The following is a 21490-nucleotide window of genomic DNA, read 5'->3' as shown; positions in this document are numbered from 1 at the left end:
AGCTCATCTGATCCACTATTTGAGCCTGTTGATTTCCTACAACTTGGCTATGAGTTACGAGAAAATAATTTGTATCCAAGACAAATGACGAATGAACCTCCAACAAATTATTTAGTTAAACCATGCAAATGTAATTCTAACTGCCGTACATTATCATGTAGCTATAAGAAATCGGCTTTGACATCTATATCATTGTGCAAATCTGTAAGTAGTGTTTGTAAAAACTGTGATCATGATATATAAAGCAGTTTGAACACTTGACTTGTTTCTTTTTTTTAATAAAGTGCACTTAGTGTGGTTAGCGGTTATCGTTATTTCATTTATTCACCTACTTATATGTGCAACCTACACTGTTTCTGGATTGACCATTATAGTAAAACTAATGTCATTTGCATATATATGGTAAGGAAACCAATCTGAGTGATTCTATACAAAAATATTACCTAAATAAAATAATTTAAGCCTAGGAGGATCCTAAGAATCGATAATTTTGAACACATTGCACTACCCGCTATTTTTATTTTTTCAAATGGGACGAACCGTTCTACGACCATGCCGATGGCATGGTGCAATTATTGCATTTTCAATCAATCTCTGATTCGGTCTTGGTTTTATTGAAGAACACAGAACAATTTTTGGTGGGTTATAAGAAAAAAAATTAAAACCTCAATAAAAAAAATTGACCACTAATATCGCCTGGCAACATCGACATTATATATCTTTGTGACCCCGAAAACCTATTCCAATTGTCAGAATGCATTCCGCATATTATGTATACGAAAAGTCTATGGGATCCTGCACTATTATGAATACGAACGCTATATACGCAAGTCTCTCCCTTCAAAAATGCCGATAGGCTAGTCTTGCTAGTGCGAATTGATTTCCACGAGTGTTAGTTACTAATTGCCATTTAATTTTGTTTGCGGTAGATAACATACGGTGAGAGACACGGTTTCTTTTCTAGTCAGCAAGTACTTCCCAAACTTTTTCATACCACCGCCCCCAAAATCTGAAAAAAATAATTTCCGGCCCCTCTCGATAAATAAATTATTTTAGTTACCAAAAGCTTTATTTGGTATGAAATATTACTATACTTATACATAAATAAGAAAAAAATACTATACGTGAAACATACAAAAACAATTTTATGAGAGTGATGCGATTGCGTGTTTTTACATAACACGTCAATATCAGCTTAAGTTAAATATTAGAAATGGTAATTCACAGGGAATCTTCCCAAGTCTCCGTTGAAAGGCATGACCTGTGTTTATTTTTTATGAGTGACACCGATAATGAATAATATATGCTGTTCCGTATATGTACCTATGTTGTCGCAAAAAAATATGGAATACCAATGCTGCTTTTGCAATAGACGAATATTCTTGCTATTGCCTTATCGAATATTATGAAATACTTTTTTCATTAAATTCCGCTTCAAGCGAATTATCTTCTGATGATCTTACAACCAGGGCTTTAGAGAGTTCCTGGAGCACTCTCGGTAAAACTTAGGCGTTTCTCATTAGTTACGCCACGGTATAAGTCTGAACGTGTATTGAAATATGAGAGGTAGTGGAGAAAGCATATAATAGTGATAGTGAATAAAATTAATCCATTTTCAAATTTTATATTTTTTTAATCCATGGATAAGAACAACTATTTTTTAAATTCGTTGACAAATATTTTCAATCCGTTTTTAATCCCATGGCTAATCCGTAGCTTTGAAATTCATTATTATTTACCCGATAAGATTGACGGGCCCAAATTGGCAAAATATTGTTCAGTCCCAATTAATAATATTTCTTCCCGTGACCACACTGGGATTGAGGGCATTACGCAACCAACATGGCATATTTCTAATTAGGGAGCCGTCATTTTCAAAAACAGGATTCAAACCTTTTCAATTTAGGCCATGTAATTGATTTTCTAATAGGTCTCCTATTCACGGATATATATTTGGTAAATAAAACCGTTGGTTTGATTTCAAATTATTCGGGGTTTCTTTTGCTTTTAAGTAGGTAGGTACTACTACTTCACCCTATCATTTTCCAGTAGTCGTAAAGGCAACAAATTCTCGGTATATTGCCACGTTCTACGCCTCTCGAGGACAGCCTATGTTTAGCTGCCTGTTTTGAAGTTTGATAATAATGAAAGTATGAGTTAGGGTTCTTACCATAGGTACAATGTCCGAAAAAAGGATATGGATATACCTATATATTATATGCCCTTCATCGATTTTAGAAACGGCCCTGCTCTATCTTTCATAGTCTTCCATTTCATTATAAACACACATTAACATGCATTATAATATATATAAAAAATATTAGGGTTTTAAATTATATATAGGTATACTTATATAAATATAGGTATATCTACCATAGTGTCTTCCATTCCAAGTTATTTATGTTTTGTCAAGTAGTAGCTACTTTTGTATATGGCCTATCGAGATATTGAATACATATTATGGAATGTTCAAATAGTTAAAAAAAAATGATTTTGTTTTTGTACTTGCTAGGGATGTCTGGCCCGAGAATGACGTCTTCGGAAGTAACCAGATGGCGCCTGACGAGGAGTTTTCCATCATGAAAATCATCTTCATGGCACAAATTGGAGCTGAAGAAATGGGTAAGTGATTTTAGTATTGTAATTATTGTATTCGCTTATTCAGAGATTATGTAAATGATCGTACTTCCAAGTCCAACTTCCTTTTATGTCACGCATCCTTATTATTTGTTTTCAAAAATGTTCCATTCTTGTTTATGCCATATTATTCATATTTCATATCCCAGAGAAACCGACCAGGTTATCTGCCATGCACTTCATATGCTCCCAGAAGAAAAAATGGACTTGTGCTAGGCTGGCACACTTGGTTAATTCAAGTACACATTCATTTATGAACTTATTGGAAACAAAGGCAACATGGTTCCAATTTGTTTACCGTTTTTCGAAAATAGTCAAAATCTTTCACAGAAATATGTGAAATATAATTGTGGCTAATTCTTTCGTGAATAATAGGCAAGCTAGTGCCATGGAAAGATTCCTATGGCGTAAGGCTGGACTAGCCACTAGAGGGATTGTTGTATAAATATTGCCATAAGCTCCCATGGTGAACAATCCATTTCGAAGGTTTCACGGGTAGGGGATACCTTCAATAACAAATCAGTGTGTGTACCTACTTATGTACGCGAAGTTATACTTCTTTGGCGTAACAAAACAAAAAAAAAACTTTTGATAAACTAGATTCTTTGACTAGCTCTTAATTATCTTGTTAAATTACACACTCAAGAAAAAGGACCGCTTATTAGAACGCCGTTGGTTTATTTCTATACACCTCTGACGTTTAACCGTTTGTTTACGTAAGGAATTGCAAATGGCCGACAATAATAAATTCGCTGCCTAGGCAACGAAACAATTCTAAACTTTAATATTATACTGTATAATCGTCACGATTTCAGTATCATACTGTGGCGTAAAGGTAGCGCGTTCGGCTGAAAACCGAACAATCGGTGGTTCGAATCCAATCGAGTGCGTTTTTTTTTGTGTGAAAAAATAAATTATGTGTTACATGTCACACGCCAAAAATACACTCTGATCTGATTTCCCAAACGCGCAAAAAGAAGTATAACTTCAAAAAAATCAATATCTTTATTGCGGAATGCAACGTTGCCTTGCCAATTTAAAATTTCCTATCTATCATTATATTATTGGGATTTAACGTAACCTCCGCAGTGTATCCATAAGTGAAATATGTACCTAAGTCTAATAATTGTTGCGATGTCTTTAAGTGGGACAGGAGCAACGTATGATAAACCCAAGGAACGTATTCATTTCGTGGAAAAGGTAAGGTTAATATGCAACTGTGCGTAATAGAAGACTTAAGTCAGTTTATGATTGAACACGATGTGAAGAATATTGAAAGTGGCTAAAGTGCGAACCAGGTGGAACCATTGAGGTGACGTCACAGTAAGCTGCCGCTACGGGAAAAAAGTGTGTAATGTCGTTGTTCTTGGTGTTTAAAATATTATCAGACAGATGCGCCCATCCCGTAGGACATTTTGAACCTTTAAACGAACATTGTCAGTTGGCAAAATCTGCCGAAATCACTAACGTAGAAACTGTTAAAATTAATTGAAATTAGCATGAATAATTAATAATAATTCAAATTACTAATACATTATAGTAGGCACTCTTCATCAGTGTCATTCTTCAGTGAATTTACGGAGATGGTGATGGTTCAAAATATTCTGCAAAAAGACGAAACCGTAGACTAAATTTGTCGCCTCGACAGCGTGTCAGTAGGCGACATGCACCATACATGCACTTCAATTAAACGTAGTTGTGCAGAATCTAGCCAGTCCACAATAATGTCAAGCTGAGATAATGGCACTTTAACAACAACATGATATTAAAAATGTATGTAAAATTTTAAATAGTATTTTATTTCAAGAATATTATTTTGCGGCTTGGCTATTTTCAGCAGAACGTAGAGAAAATCTTCTCGCATCTGATCTATATCATATCTCATTTTTTTATTTTTGGTGGACTGGCTACTTTCTGCATAACTATGTCCAATTGGATTCGCGCATAAGGGTTTAAAAATAGTCGATTCCTAATAATGATATTTTAAATATCCCACAGCTATTGCGAAAAAATTTAACAAAATAAAATGAAATTGTAGGCGAGAAGTATTCAAGTAAATCATTTTTTCATCTACCACAGATAAAAGTTTCTCGATCATTAAACGCCAAACCAGCTATACTTTTTTTCTGAAACGCTCGGTAAATATTCGCAGAATAATATTCTATTCCGACGATTTCGCAAAAATTTAACAAGTCGACGCGTTCCCCAATGATAATCACCTTATTCGAATCGAAAACAGAGACGGGCGGCAAAGAAATTGGCGTTATTAACAACTCCGTCTAACCCACCTGAGATTCTGGAGAAAATAACGATAAAAAGTTTTGGGTAAATACTTTTTTAGCCTCCCGCGAACGAGTGTTTTATCAAAGGCGTGTATTTTTTCGGTTAGTAGAGTTTGGCAAGTATTATAAACGGCAGGGTAAGTATTTACAGTAAATGGAAAAGTAACTGTATTCCCAGTGGGTATAATCTAGCTGTTTCATTTATTTTTAAAGTGAAACACAACACTTGCATAAGCAACATTTATAAGTTGGTACATAATATCTTATTTAAATAAATATTGGAAAATTCGCAGGTGCTTATGCTCAAATAGGCTCATATATGTCAGAATTGAAGGCTTATTGTTAGAGCCATCTGTATATTATAATACGTATTTGTGTAAATCAGTCAATTATATTTATCATATATTATCGTAATTGAAATAAATGTTTATAATAGACAGTTGGAACACTATAGATAGCAAGAATAAAAGTGAACGACATTATGTGCGAGAATGGAGAGTAGGTAATACAAAAAGTTTCATTTCTTTCGCGTGTGCTACCAACGCGGACATGTTATTTTGTTAACGATCATTTTGGGGTTCTCTCGGTGTTGACATATTATAAATTATAATTTCAATGGGGATGTTGAATAATGAATTAGTTTTCATGCCTTTGTTACGCGTTGGTATGCGAGTAACACTAGTAAGGTCATTTTTGGATGTCGCTGACTGGAAGATGCTATCTGGACGGTACTACAACTGGACGATGGTTATCTTCGTATATTTGATAATGTTAAATGTTGTTGATTGTTTGTCACCATGCGTTAGTTGAAATATATTGAGCATCTTGAAAATACGTGTTCATTTTCATTTATTATTGTGCAATATTACTCCAGTTAAGGTTCTAATGTCACGATGACGCCCAGTTGTCCTGGCGTCCATATGGCGGCGACACTATTTACCATTTCCCATTTCCCATTCCCGTTTCCAGGTGACACTATTTACTAAACGTTCATGAATGCACTTACCTTTCTTCTTCTTATTGTGCCATCCCCTAGCGGAGGTTGGCCACCATCAAGGCGATCTTAGATTTGTCGTCTGCTACCAGGAACAGTTCAGTGGAGCTGCACTCGTACCTATCACAGAGGTTCTTAAGGCACGTAATGCGGCGCCGTTGTCTGGTACGCTTACCATTGATATTTCCTTGAATGACAACTTCTCGGTCCTTCCCCATTCGATTGAGAACTTCAACATTTGTCACCCGGTCAGTCCAAAGAATTTTGAGGATGCGTCTATACAGGCACAACCTGATGATAATTAATTATAAGGCTTTCATCAAATATGAGAAACGTAAATATAAGTAGAACATGAATGCAGTTAAGATGCACTGTTAACTAATATGTAATATTTTTAACGTGACCTATATTCTAATTAGCCTCTGGTATTGTTTCTCCTCTGGGCGAAAACAAATTCCGTCTCGCTCCCTGCCGCGCGTATACCTCTCGCTCTACTCTACAGATCCATCGTGGAGAAGACAATTTGGTCGGAAGGTTGCCGCATAATAAAATTACCTCGGGGAATAAATTTGAATGCGAAAATCATTCGACGTACTTTAACGGCGCGTCAGCCGCGACGGGTGACATGACGCCGCACCTCACGGCTCACTGTCAGCCCCGTTTATTTCAACCCCCTCGTTCTGCACCCTGCGTTCCGGCAAGGTAGTCACTTGATTGTTTTTTCGGACCCGATTTCGTTTTCACACTGTGACGCCTTCCAGCTGTAGGTACGTTAACAATATTTTTCATCACAGTTTTCCGTTAACAGTTTGTATTAGTAGCAAAGGGTGGAGGTAGGCTGTTAAGATTCGTCATAAATTGTGGACGTTAAACTTTGTTAGTCACACGTATTTGTTTTTATTGAACCAAGACTACAATTTACAGATGGTGGTACAAACTATAATAGATAAAAAATATTATTCTACATATCTATAAAATATCCAAAAAGTTATGTATGATTTGATTGCATAATTTTACAAATTTTTGGTTGTGTTTGGTGTATATTGGTTTCGATTAGGCATTAACGCCAAAAAAGCGGCTTTCTTAATAATACAATACTATAACCGAATATGGGTAACTGCCGCCCTCAGGAAATAAGCTACTTCCACTGCACAAGGCATATTATGCCTTAATATTGCTATGCCTCATGGATGGTGTATCTTTATACTCAGTTCAAGCATCTCAGAAGTTATGAAGTCAGAAGTATGAAGACTCCCCCTTTCCCTTCTGGTCCATTGGAAAGGAGCATTTTAGGTAGTTTTGTATCTTATGTAGTATATATTCAATTTTTTAAATTTATTCATGCGTATTGCAAATTAAAAACCCACAATTACCGCGTGGCTTAAGCGTCGGCATATAGCGTCGTCGGTTCCAGGCTCGAATCCTGGGTCTGACAAGTACATATTATATTGTTTTTCAATTTGTGTATGGGTCAGAGTATGGACCTCATAGGTTGAGCAAGTGGCTGACATCCATTTCTCGTAAAAACAAAATCTGTTAATACAAACCTCCACTCCGTAGAGGCGAGGCCCATATGATCTGATTAGGATCGGACATGGTCGAAAAAAATATCTTACGATGGGTTTGCAATTAGAATACGTTTTAATTTTTATTCAACATATTCTGCGATTACCCATTGTCGTAATTATTGGTTCAATGATCAATGAGTAGGTAGGTACTATTCGTTCAAGATTTTTTTAGATCCTGATAAGTCTGAAGGTTGATATTCTCATTTTTTTTTTAATATTACTAGTAGTATGTTGTAACAAGGATTACCTACTATCGATCCTGCGTGAAAAGCGTGAAGATATAGTGTAGTGTTTTGTTTATTGAATTTTAGTTGAATATCACTTTTCAACTTTGCCTAGTAATAATACAATACATAAATAATTATTAGGGATTAGTATACATATTGTCTCACCACAATGGCGGTAAGCATACTAAAGTACCTACACAAATTCAATGATAAATAAAGAGATTATGCAATGTCTTCGGAAAGTGATGATTTTGAATAGATACTCAAAAAGCATTAAAATATCCAGTACAATACCAATAATGAGAAATTAAAGTACATATTATACTATTCTATGTTCTATCTAAACTGTGGTGAATAATACATATTTTTTACGTAGTGTGGTTTCTTGTGCTTAATATAATTTTTATTTTTTATTGTGCCATTTTGTTTGTGTGTACCAATATTGGTGCGATTAATCAATCTCATTTCACTTACTTCTTTTATTTATATGTTTTATGTCATTTTATGAAAACCAAAAACTAATAATTTGAAATGATCGGTTATCCAAGAAAAACGACTCGTAATAGATGCCAAAAGGCGAAACCTGGATAACAGAAACGACGCTATATTGTAATATACACTTACTAGGTGGAGAGCACATCCAAGGATGTACGAAAACATATCTAAATTTTTGTTAATTTTTAGAATCTTTATGCGGATATCTATACTTTAGGAACGTACCTTATGTAAGTAAAACAGCAAAGTTCCCATATAAATTTGGTAACTAATCCCATACCATTTTTTAACCACTGCCAAAGAAAATGTCTTTCGTATGTAAATGTGTTATTTATATAATGAATAATATTAATGAATGCCTTCTAAAACCTAAAAAAATTCATGCTTTGCAAAATGTTACGTAGGTACCTATTATTTTAAAGAACCACCTCAAAATATAATATGCATGTATAATTTAATTAATAATTATTTTTTAGTAATGCGAACGACAGCAATGTTATTTTCATTTGTTCTGTTCATCTGTCATATCAAGAAATAACCCGTTCGCATTTGAGGCTTCAATATTGGGAAAAATGCTAATTTAGATTATGTAAGATTTTATATACGTTTGAATATAAATAAAATATACATACATCAAGTATACCATCAGTAAATAGTAGGTATACTAATTTCTGAAAAAAAACCTTATGTAAAATAGGTTGCTTTCACATAAATTCAATTGTCATTATATATTATTTTTTCTTAGAATAAACAGACAAATAATACTGGATGGCATATACGCACATACGGAAATATGTTGAGAAATGCACATTATTATTTTCATTCCAAGGCAGAAATTATAGACCTCTACAGAGCAGAAGTTAATATGAAATTTAATAGTTAACAACGATTTTTTTTAGATGCTCTGGATTTAGATATAAATATTAAAACAATACTAAGTATATGAATACGGTGGCCGCGCGGCATAAGCGTTGGACTATAAAGCCGTGGGTCCCAGGTTCGAATCCTGGGTCTGGCAAGTACACATATTGTTTTTCAATTTGTGTGTGTCAGGGTATGGACCTAATAGGTTGAGCAAGTGGCTGACATCCATTTCTCGTAAAAAAAACAAAAATCTGTCAATGCAAACCTCCACTTTGTGGAGGCCCATATGATCCTATCAGGATCGGACATGGTCGGAATATGGTGCGGTTCCGACATTCAGTTCACTATTCCACCGCGGTCTCCAGACCATAGTCAATCAAAATATATAAAATTTAAAAACAGAGAAATACATGCCTCGTGGGTATAGGTACTGTGTAAAAGGAATAGAATTACTTTGGTAAGACTTTCACCCAGGTGTGGATAATGCAGACTGAAGATGATGATGACTACATCCGAGCTCCAGCTTTAATTCAGTGTTCCGCCCGCCTTGTTTAATTTTTCAATGATCAAAAATTAGAGCTACCCCCCTCCCTCTCTGTTCGCTACAATATTTGAATATTTAAAATTGGAATGCTTTTGTCTAAATTGAACTGAAAACGCCCCGCGCGCTGCCAACTTTTGAGTTTTCGGCTGTCGAGAGTTTTTTCATATCATCCGCCTGCCGGGCCCCCTTTTAAAACATTTTAAATGAAATGGCGAATATTTATTTAGGCGCCGCATAAAGTTGCGAAATATAAATTGAATGGGAAAGAATTATGCCACAGAATATCTTGTGAAAAATACAGAATAACTTTTATCTGTTTTTGATAAAATGTTGTTATTAAGACACTGCATTTCTTGTCCGTCCAAAGATAGTGATGAAAAATAAAACCGTACCTCTGCGTAGATTCATTTACAAACGGTACGTTGCACCATTTTGTTGGAACCACATATTGTCCAGATCAAAACCATCTAATTCATGCTAGAAAAAAATAAGTACCTAATCATGTGTATGTAGCGTTATTCATTGACAGTAACTGGTTTACCATTTTCATTTTCAAAAGAATACGGTTTAATAACACCCGAAAACCATAAACCACACCAAACTGCTAATTTTTGCGGATGCGAAAATAATTGTGCTTATTTTCACCGGTAAAGTGATTTTTTCATGAAATAATGGATCGGTTTGAAGTTGCTCTAAAGCCCACTCAGAAAAATTTCGATGCACTAAAACGGTCATTCGGTCAAAGTTTTTGTGAAACTGTATTTTATACGTCTTCAAATGACAATTTTATGAAGAATATTACATTTATAACAATGTCAAAGTTCTTGAGAACAACATGTAATTGATTGTTCTAGATTTTCTTCCATACTTTGATTGACAACATCAATATTTTCAGCTGTACGCTTACGTTTTTGACGGGTTGGATTCTTACCATCACACACGTTACTATTTGACTCGAATTTCCCAATTAAATTACGAATAGTAAGCTCTAATTATTTCGACCATAAATTTCATCTAATGCCCGAAACGTAGCACCAATAGATTCATTATTGTTGAAATAAATTTTAACAATTTGTTTACCCTGTAGGTACAACTGTGTACCTTTTCATGATAATTTACCAAACAATACTGAACATAAAATGTAAATTTTGGTAGGAATCAGAATAAAATGGTGGCTATGATTTTTGACAAATCTAAAGTGCTAATTTGATAACCCTATATATAAGCAGTGAGTGTGTGTTGAAGATTAGGGTGATTGACCATGGACTGTTTACTTAATCGGTTAAAGGATTCTAAGAATGTGCACAGGCTCTAACTAGTACCTATTTATACAAAACTTTCAGGTATATTATGATTGATTTTAATTCTGCACCATCGAGTCAAATTTGAAAAATATCGACTTACGTAATACTTAACCATAAGACTTAACTACTTTTTCATTTTAAGTCCACGATATGTGCCTATACAATATTTTATATTTAGTTACTTATTTTCTTCGCCCTGTCACGCAACTTCATCGGATAATAAGGCAAGCATAAAATGACGCGCCATTTCTGTCAGTCCAGGGTCACGTCCCGCACTTCTTCACAATATGTAGATCTCTTTTTAGCATTGCTAGAAGATTGCATCTAGAGATATATATTGTGCCATACATGTACATGTCGTGGGTACTCGGACAGCATTGTAAGTACATACTTACATGACCCGTCCACAGCATATGCTTTTTCAACAACTAAAGTGTATGACATCGTCGTACCAGTGACTACACGCTATTGATCAGATGCCAAATCTCACAGCCATGCATTTGCATAGGTAGCATGCAAGCGTTTTTAAGTCTAAATATTAGTCTAGCTGGAAACTAAAATGACTACATTGTATTTATGTCACAATAACGACTATTCACAACGTTGTGCGTTACACAGTTTAGAAGTTGGTGAAAGATTTCAAGTCGCTTTTCGATCTCATCTGGCTAAGTGAGAAATGCTCACTTTATTCCCATTGTGCCCAACACAGAGTCAATAAAACGTCGCCTTTGATGTCTTCTCATAACTTTTCGATCGTCTAATGAAACGTTATTTTTTACACCGAAAAGATTTTTCTTTCTTTAATTTACATTTAAATGCTTCTTTCCGGCTATTGTAACAAACCGCGTCGGGGATTAACGATCGGTATAAATTAAAAACCATTGTTTTGTGCCGTGACAATAAATAATCTCTAATGCTTTGTATTTTGATAATTCTATGATGAGATTTTCTTTTGTTGTACAGGGTGTCATAGAAATATACGACTATAAATGAAAATGTCTACGTTGATCAGTTAGTCCTTGTAACGTGTATTAAATCCAATTTAAATCTATCTTAGCAACTTCAATAATGGTGAGTCCGTGAACACACATTGTACTTATATGCAGTTTTTAATAATAATATGTTGGTAATTATACACATAGAGCCTGTGTGCATCATACATTTGTAAAATATTTTAGGTCTAAAAATAGTACCTCTGAGAATATATGAGACATTCTAATACTTACATAATAATATCTTCATTTCGCATACTATTGTTATTGATTCGAATCATTTCGATTTTCTTAAAACATACAAAACTGGACATATAAGTTATATGCATTCATCTATAATAATCATCGATAATAAACAGCAGAAAAAACAACTTTTCTGAAAACCATGTTATTAACTAGTTACATGAAATAGTAAATTACCAATTTTGCTCTCAAGTGGAGCATGAAGGCCGCAACAAAGTGCGGGTTGTATTAACGGACTTGTTTATATCCATTCATACAATGCATTGCGTTGAATGGGGACCAAAGAATCCGGATGTATGTTGACTTCATGTGTTTTTACTAGTAAAAATTGGCGCAATAAAGTGTACAGAAGTGGCTAAAAGGCAGGTATCAGTTCGTTATAATACAATAAAAATATTCCATTCTCAAATCCTGTGAATTATTCATTGAATAAAGCAAATAATTTTAATAATTATTGGAAATATATATTTTTATCAGAACAGTGAACAAACGAGCATATTATTCTCCTTAAATATTGAGTTTTCGTATTTTTCGGTAATGCTGTGTCCACGTATTAGTCATTGATTTTTTAGGTATAAGAAAAAAGATACCTATTTATTATCACCATTTTTGTATTCCCACTAAACTTGTTTAATATAAGCTTATTTCCGAACCTACTGTAAATTGTGAGCTTTCATTTTAATAAAAGAGATAATATCTGAAACCTTAATTAACTCATCTCGTTAGTCAACGTACTTGTTACTATGAATCATTTTATATTTGCTAAATTTTCAAAACGATAGGCGTCTATGATGTAAATATTGATTAATAATATAATATCCATAACAAAGACAGATTCCTGGTTTAATTATTACCCACCTATTGTGAATGAATTTCGTGTTAATTAACGCTTTATGGGGTCGACATCTAAAGTTCAAGTGTAATAATATGTTTATTTACAGTCGATTTCGTATAACGCTAGTTTCTATTTACTATAAACATACCTATATCTATCAATCGTGAAACCTTAGATCGGTGACTTTTAAACTTGTTTATTTTCGCCGACAAGAAGGGAAATTAAGACATATCTGATTTGAACTCGTAGTTTTATCATAAGGGAATGTGGTATTTGAAATGATGTTATTGCTTGAATAAAACAGCCACCGAAATATACGATACTATCATTGTGATCATGCTCATTGATTTAAGAGATTCTGGACTTATAATAATCATTTTAAATACTCTGCAACGTCCCTGAGCACCGAGTCCCGTACTTCGAAAACCTGTCCTTTAGACGAATATTATAAACCGTCGTGTAATGATATATTTTCATTATCATTACACTTTCACATTATATTAAAAGGCTTCGTATTTATAATAAGGGTTGGATATAGATTCACGAGGAACTTGCAATTAACCGGGTAAACACGGTTATAATCGGTTTTTTGTTTTCTTTGTATTAAAAAACGTATTAATCAATCTTTGGAATATCTATTAAGATATCTGTGTAACTTAATATTCGATCAGTCTTAATGAATTTCATAAATTTTTGGGGATTGTCTCTACTGTGCCCGGTGCCTGATACATTTTTTACACTGCGTCCAACAGGTGGCCATTAGATATAATTAGCATGTTATTTAAATGTGGTAATTAAATAGTAATTAAAAGGTCCGCAGTGAATGGGTTTTAACCACCAAAGTTATCCTCATATCCTATTGTGCTCGATCATCATCAGTCTCCGTTTAGTGTCTCACGGCAAGGGGTTCCTAAGCAGCCTCCTTTAGTCATACCAATCCAGCGAACCAGTAGTCTTCACACCTAATACCAAATATGGTAAGGATTATTTTGGAAACCCGTGAGTGGAGCGGAACCCGTTCGCATACAGTGCACATGTTCTCATCATTGGAGTCGTTGCATTTATAGAGAACTTGGGTAGATTTTAAACGTTATACAGTTATGTCTTATTCGTCAGAGTCCTCCTTTTTGAAGTCAACCGTTCAAAATACAATTTCAATATTATTTGTGTTTGAGAAATTCACTATAAGTATACGAATTCCGTCCTTAATGATTAGAATAAACCAGTTTTAGTTGTTTTATATGGCCAATAGACTGATGTTTCGGCTTACGTTTTAACCATTTGTAAGCCCTGTTTGGGGAGTAAGTAACTATTCTGAATTGGTTACCTAGTGATTTGTGTTACGTATTAGAAATTAAATGTTTAATATTGGAAATACTAATATTGGTTATTATTAAATTGAATTTGATTAGACCTTGTATATGTCAAGGTATATAGTATTACAGCTGATTGGTTGTAAATAATTAGATACCGATAGACGATGTTGGGTTAACATCGTTGTATACCGTAGTCAATCTATAAATACCACCATAATTCAGTTTTTGGTTAAATATACCATTGATTTTATAAACCTCAGCTCCGTAACTTGAACTTTGTATATCAAAGGCACCGTGCGTACGCCTCGTCGTCTTCGATTTCAACCTGATAACATATCACGAATGACTAGATATCATGTATGGCTAAAAAATATGGTGCATGACCAAAACATGAAAAGAGTGTTTGGCACATTTGACTGAAATTGTTGCGCGGTATCCACGAACCCAACAACGACGCAAAGTCTGTGGTGTAGACGGATATACTCGAGTTTTCTCTGCACCTGGACTATAACTAGTGTGTATGTATTGAAAAGTAATTTGTGGGCTGCTTATTATAAAACTAAAATTGTTCATTGGCGACATGATGACGTAGGTAATTGGAATTGAAATTCTGAATAGAATTTAGAATTCTGAGATTGTTCAATTTAGGAAAAACATAATCTTCAGCATATGCACCCACCAAAGTAAATAATATTATACTTTTAATAATAATCAAGACATTTTTTTATTGTAATCGAGTAGGAATTTTCTTATACCACCACAAGCTCCTTAAATATTGTGGATACGACGCAGTCTTCTTGTGTCTTCGCAAATCATGTTAGCATCTTGAACCTCTGGTTGCATACATCCTGTGAGGTATTTAATGCTCATCCGGAACGCTGAAATCTTAATGGTTTCAAAAAACGTAGTGGAGTCTCTTGTAGCATCCGTAGCACGGAGTCGAACCAAAAGCCATTTTTATAGGTTTATCAATATAACTGAAAACATAAATGCAGCTAAAATAACATTATGTGGTTTACAAACATCCGCAATTGGTACGACTGCTGCTCTGTCCACGCAATTTTTCCTGTTGTAGATGGTAAAAAGAAGGTCACCCCGATGCTGGCCGTCCTCTGAATTATGGTATGCACAAGAAGAAGAAAAATTAATACAATCGTCTCATTTTAACATATTGTTGACATTATTCTATAACAAATATACAAATAAAAAGATGCAGTTCTATATATATACGTACAATTTAGAAATTATCACTCGTTCACTAGTTTGTTTTTCAGTTCTCGAAATATGCGTTCATCTCGGTATTTAGCATTTTCAAGCCCAGGACCACAATCAACACATCGAGCGCGATCCCAGAATCCCTAGTCAGTAAGTTTATTTATATAATAGATATACACAGTTCTCTACTATACAATAAACTGTTTGGTAATGTGATTATTGGTCTTTATTTCCGAAAATAATCACAGCGAGCTGTAATTAACTTCAATATTTTGGGGCTCGCGAATAATCAAGCGGGCCATGGACGTCCAATTATATTGCCACCGTGGATTAATCGCGTTGAATAGTTCGTCTGACGTTTTCGGTCCGGCGGGTGTGTTCAATTCAAATTATTTACTCGGACGGAAAAATAATTTAATTGAAACGTTGTGCGACCCAAATAAAATTTGACGCCGCTCTCTCCTGTCATCCGCGCAATGGCGCCCCAATCGAGGAAATGAACCGCCCGCCCCTTCCTTGAATTTCGTCTTAAATTTGCTGACATTAATATTGTAAAATATCCCGGAATATTGCGACGAACAGTCGACATGACAATAAAAACGCTTGGTTAACAAAAAAAACAAGCGTAGATAAGTACTTACAGCATCATGAAACTAATCCAAATGATAATGAAAAAAACTTAGGCTTGCTTATAACAATAATAACACATTAATTTAGTTAACTGGAAATTCTTGATGGAAAATTATTATATCGATTAATAAAGATTATTAAATAATATAATTAAACAACGACAGGACTGGTTGCGTCCTCTTAACAAGGAATTTAAATCTAATAAGAAAAAATAATTAATTTATTAATAGGAATCAATGTAAAGATTTATGTTAATTATTGTAGCCATTACAACTAATTGAATACAATATTCTCTGTTTGATAATAACACTTCAAATAGTTACTTACTGCAACCTGTTACGTTCCAGCATCGTAGCATAGGTGACACCTTTCTTCTCTCGAACCATCGCTACGTCTCGCTCATCCCCTCATGTACATTTTGAACATATTCAATAAGTTTTCATGTCTTCAATAATTAATTGTTATTTTAAAATTGTTTTTTAATTGTCATACATTTTATTATTATATCATTTAGTTGATTTATATTCTTAATAATATGATTTAAAAATTAAATTTCAATTACTATTTTTATTATTCCTAAATGATGAATGTTCAATTAAATTTCAGTAAATTACAATATATTTTTATAATATTTTATTTTTCCAATATTAAAAATCCACACTAGGGATCTATCCCCCAACATGTAATATACCTCCCTCAACCACCTTGTAGCATAGTGTAACCATGCTGCATTAGCCCTTTGAAGTGTCATACTAATCACCCGTATAAATAAATACCTACTACTATTTATTTCGTACAATTTCGCAGGTGATTAAAAAATCTGTGCGTTTTGAATGTTTTTCTGTCCTCTATGAAGCAGTTTATGGTTTCTGTCAAATTTACTCCGTGTAAGTGTTTCAGTCCACATAACATGCGTCTATTTATATTAGCTTCTTGCCTATTCAATCGGTGAAATAAATATAATATGCACCAATGCCTGATACAGATTTGTGTTTTTGCTAATCGCCTTTCAAATGCAAATAACACGTCAATTACAAAATCAATTAAAAGTGCCCGTAGCCATTGTGATCATAGCTGTGAGAGTCAATTAGTTAATTTTATTCATGCACTAATATGTTGGACGCCATTGCTTTGGTGGTAGGCCTCGGTGCTATTTGGCCGAGGGTAATTCGAATTCGGTGAGCTGTGACTGCCGACTCTGATACTACCCCCGGCCGGGTGTAGGTATATTTAAATACCGTTTTTAAAATTTCCCATTTGCAGTCGGGGAGAGTTCAGCGTAAAAATAAATTGCATTTATTCTATTATTTCTGAACGCTGAACATGTACTTGTACAAATTTCATTTTACAATTAATACAAGTCAATCAAATTCTACACGTTGGTTTTTGGTCGATTGCTATTTTCGATGCCTCTATCTTCCATGCTGGTATTTTGGTTAAAACATTGAGCATTGACAGTTTTTCTGTACACAGTAGGTACCCATTGCTCTTTGAATCAATAGGTAAAAAATGATAATGATCGCAGAATTATAATATGTTAAATGAAAATTTTCAAATATTTTCAACATAATAAATATCGTAGACACGTCATCGTAATAATATATTGAGCATTTTGTTTTCGCATTACATCAGTGTCGACTTAACACACAATATGTCGTAGATTTAAAAAAAATGAATAAAGAGTATCAAATATGCCTAACTTATGATAAATAGACAATGATGCACAGCGTAAATAAATAGTCCCAATGTATAACAATGAAGTATGTATGGTGGATATACATTTAAAATGTATCCGTAGTCTTGCTGATACATCGGGCGCACTGTGTATACAATTGTGCGCTAGATGGTACACCTACTTCAATTTTAATACTAAAAGCTTTCTTAGTTCACTGTACGATAATTAAGTACATTTTACACAAACAAATTATGTGCTGTTGATATGCGCTTTTCAATTTGTGGTAGGTACCTATCTGCCAACTTCACGCCGTATAAAGATAACCATAGTCCTGAATCCCAGTTGACCCATTTATTCCAGAATAAATACAAATAAGTACACATACCTAAATAATCCTCATGGGTACATAATTTAAACAATTGTTTTTTATGCGGTTTCTTTTTAAAGTTGCTAGCCCACTTTAACTGATAAGGCGTACTGTACCTAATTCTGTTTTATATTAAAGCTTTCATTTCCATACGCCATACGGTACCAAAAGTTAATTAAAAAAAACATATTTTATAAGTATGTATGCTTTTTTATATAAAGATGTGACAACGATAATTATGATTTTTACCTATCGTGTAATTTATTTCATTTGGTTTTCGTGTAATTTGCAAAAAAAAAAACAGAAATCCATCGACGTTTTCCAGGATATTAATATTCCATTTTTGTACGTTTGAATTTTCCTTTTTTGAGATTATATTACTTTTAATTACGTTGTTTATACAGCCGACCTTTCCCCCCCAACTGCCACCTCCTACAGCGTGGCCTGTGTTGTGAACGATGTACGAAAGACGAGTCATAATACAATGTACAACCTTTATCTTTTTCATCATATCAAACTAAAAGTTTATTACCTTAGTAGTGATAATAATGAACAAATTGAAACAAACCCGTCCATGTTGGCGTTTGTCTTGGGATAAAATATGCACGGTTTCAGCTCGGTGCTATTCTAAAATTCAAAGTTCGATATAAAACAATGGTCTTAGCATGAGCGTACTGTGTGAAGTTCCTCCAATACTATACAGTCAGATATTAAGAAGTTTAAATCGGGTCGGGTAGAGAGTCCGCTGAAGATAACGTTCACACTGGTCGATCTGTGGAAGCAACGTCCGAAAAAAAGTTCAAGAAAGTCGAAGATTTAATTTTAACAAATAGACAACTAAAGTTTTCTCGAACGGATGATGACATTGTTATATCGGGAGGTACGGTTTATTAAATAATTCAAGAGAAATAAGCTATATCTAAGACCAGCACGAGATTGGTTCCTGGATTCCGTTTACGTTGATACCATTTCAGAAAGATACCAAACGCAAATACCACCATGAAAACTTTGATGAAGACAACAGTATTTTTTTACATCAGACGATAGCTCAAATAGAAGACATGTGTCTGCCATCAAGATCCTGAGTCATAAATGGAGGTTATACAGTGGAACCACAACATAGGTATATTCGTGAATCCCATTTGAGTAATATTTTTTTTATTACAACGTTAATATTATCGAATTCATGTCTAATCTAAAATTATTGCACCTATAAATTTAAGCCACCCCATATTATTTAAAAAATGAAACGACAAAAACATTATAGTTCGTGTCCATACAAAGAAAAAATCATCATTGTTTAGGATTAATGACATTGACTTAATTAACTCCATATATTCTACATTAACTCCAGGAGTTGGGTGTTTTCCGTTCTCGAGATACAGGCTACCCAACGGAACTCTTTCACGTGTGTGGAGATAGGGAGATCATAGTGTGTACCCACAGCGCGTATGAGTCGTGTGTCATCCTCTTCGCATGCGGTTCAGAAAACCCAGTATCTTCCTTTCAAAGATTTTTAGTTTCATTTCTTTTTTGTAAGGCCGGCACTCTTATCCATATGTCAATATTGCCTCTATGGGGGTTTTGTTGGGCTTTATTATAGTTCCATTTGAAAGGAATCTCGATCAAAGTATTTACGTAAACCGTAGCAAGTTTTGTTCGCCAGATATTGCCAAGATTGTCAATACTCACCTTTAGTCAATTACGGAATATGTACTATGCGAAAGAGACTTTTTTAGAAAAAAAATCTAAAATCGCGGATCAGAAAATATTAGCTGTTTATTTTTTAAGCACATTACCGCCTTCAAATTAAGATGGATTAGAGGCTTCCAAGTTACCATTACTCAGAATAATATTATTTTCTTTTATTTCGCGTATAAATCATCATATTTTTCAAATTTAAAAGCAATGCTCGGCTATTGTTCTGTTTCATTAATATTTTCGCCAAAAAAATAAAATCGCGTTTCTCTTGCGAGGGTGAAAATTAATGTGGCTTAGTCGGAGTTTATTATTAGTGCAGATTATTCTTTATTATTTCGAATTAAGTATTTTTTTAATGGAAACCAAAGCACTTCTCTACTATTATTACCATAATGTAATAAATAATATTACCATAGTGTAGGTACATATTAAAAAAAAAAACAGTATCAATAGGTACCAGTGGCTAAGACTCCATAGTAGGCTATTATTTGAAGCCTGCATTCTAAGAAAAATAGATAGAAAATATTTAAATAATTAAAAAATGTGCGGGAACCAATCTATCGTTAGAATAATAATTAATTAATATTTAAAAAAAAAATGAAAGCTATCTATCGTTAGAATTTTGAATAAATAAAAAATTAGTGACAAAGCAGCGCCACGTGTTCTCTAGCGAGTATTGAAATATCGATTCATTCGAGATAATTTTGGCGTTCTTTTTGTATGAACTGCGTGTCACGTGACGTCAGGGTGGTATGGTTTTGTTCATACGAATCTATAAGCTTATAAGGCAAAGCCTAAAATCTCCGCATATATTTAGTGTCGATGAATGCCGCTTTATTCAAATAATAAATAATTATGCGGTAATAAAGAAAAATAATTCTATGGGTTCAATCACGTCACATACAAAAATATTTTTAATTTTAAGTCAAAGATATACTTACAATTGTAAAAATTGTAATAAAATGTGAATTTGTTGCCGGACCCCATCTTATTATTATATATATATTGTACGGTCAAATTAATTATTGAAATTTAATTTACCTTCATTAGACTGAAGCTACATTTTTTTACCTAGCACAATTCTTCTTTTAATTTAGATTTCTTGGCTACTCTCTCTCCTAATAGAGAACCCCGGGTTAATTATTTGTACACAGTAGAAGTATCTTTGTATTATTTTATATATGGATTTGTGTTAGCGGCAAGACATTAGGTCAATATTACTTGATAGTAGTGAAACTCTATCCGCCATCTGCATAGGCACAGTAGTGCTATTCACTATTAGTCGAACCACCTTGTAAGTGACTACCCTCTTCCACATACATATTTCGGCTTACGATATATGCTATGTAATAATGGATTTTATAATACTATAATCTACCATCTAACAATGAAACAAGCATGACGTTCTGCTCTCTCGTGATGTTTTAATGTTTGCAATATTTATTCGTGATCTAGTTTTCCACAGGTGAACCTACCTACGTATTTGCATAGATTTATTCAACTGTATTTCCGCCCGCTTGCACGCGCGCTGCATGTGAAATGCATTAGATACATTATTATTTCCTGTCAAAATGAGATATTTCAATTTCCGTTGCGCTGAA

The 21490-nt window shown here is 34.0% G+C and overlaps 1 protein-coding gene across 1 annotated transcript in view; it reads left to right on the top strand.

The window, feature by feature from the left end:
- Positions 1-21490, top strand: part of timeout (circadian regulator timeout) — a 569744-nt gene that overhangs the window by 52135 nt on the left and 496119 nt on the right. Inside the window, exon 11 of the mRNA XM_085954028.1 lies at positions 2513-2622. Coding sequence (XP_085810154.1) covers positions 2513-2622 — 110 coding nt within the window. The remainder of the gene's footprint in view (positions 1-2512; positions 2623-21490) is intronic.

The sequence above is a fragment of the Rhyacophila brunnea genome, unplaced genomic scaffold, assembly GCF_057557595.1.
Source record: "Rhyacophila brunnea isolate RB1 unplaced genomic scaffold, BYU_Rbru_1.0 scaffold_10, whole genome shotgun sequence".
NCBI lineage: Eukaryota > Metazoa > Arthropoda > Insecta > Trichoptera > Rhyacophilidae > Rhyacophila > Rhyacophila brunnea.
The sequence above is the reverse complement of the archived record's forward strand: the minus strand, read 5'-3'. Positions and strand labels throughout refer to the sequence as shown.